The sequence below is a fragment of the Eurypyga helias genome, unplaced genomic scaffold (assembly GCF_000690775.1).
Source record: "Eurypyga helias isolate BGI_N326 unplaced genomic scaffold, ASM69077v1 scaffold42335, whole genome shotgun sequence".
In the NCBI taxonomy this organism is placed as follows: Eukaryota; Metazoa; Chordata; class Aves; order Eurypygiformes; family Eurypygidae; genus Eurypyga; species Eurypyga helias.
Genome location: NW_010254143.1, coordinates 4497 through 4941, shown reverse-complemented (window position 1 = coordinate 4941; position 445 = coordinate 4497). Strand labels below are relative to the sequence as shown.

The following is a 445-nucleotide window of genomic DNA, read 5'->3' as shown; positions in this document are numbered from 1 at the left end:
GCTGCTGATGTGGGCAGAATGGGATTGAGAAACGCTCCTAAATCCCTTCCTCCTGCATGTCCCCCCCAGAGCTGCTCCTCACCCCCTCAGGCAGGGAAGACGCCCACAGCCATCATCACTTCTGGCAAAGGGCGAGTGTTGCCTGCACAGCGCCAGGCCCCAGCCTGGCCCTCACCCCTCAGTGAGAGCATGAAGGCCTCTCTCTTTCCTCGGGGGGATGTTATGTTCCAAAATTTGGGTTGTACCCCAGAGAGACACCTGTGGGGACAGGGATGCAGGAGGCCGCAAGTGCCTGCCCTCCTCAGCTGCCTCACAGCATGATGAAGGCGAGCAGGGCTGGGGTGAGCAGGCCCAGGGCGAGTGGGGCCAAGGGGATATTTTATACCATTGCGAGGTAAAATCGACGAACTCTGCCGAGAACTTCTCTGCCGGGAGCTGTGGCGAC

At 60.0% G+C, this 445-nt stretch overlaps 1 protein-coding gene across 1 annotated transcript in view; it reads right to left on the bottom strand.

The window, feature by feature from the left end:
- Nucleotides 1-385: 385 nt before the first annotated feature.
- The window catches only part of LOC104510601 (dual specificity mitogen-activated protein kinase kinase 6-like), a gene marked incomplete at both ends in the record, with an annotated part of 4476 nt that continues 4416 nt past the window's right edge, over nucleotides 386-445 (bottom strand). Inside the window, 1 exon segment of the mRNA XM_010152900.1 lies at nucleotides 386-445. This exon segment is cut by the window's right edge and continues 41 nt beyond it. Coding sequence (XP_010151202.1) covers nucleotides 386-445 — 60 coding nt within the window.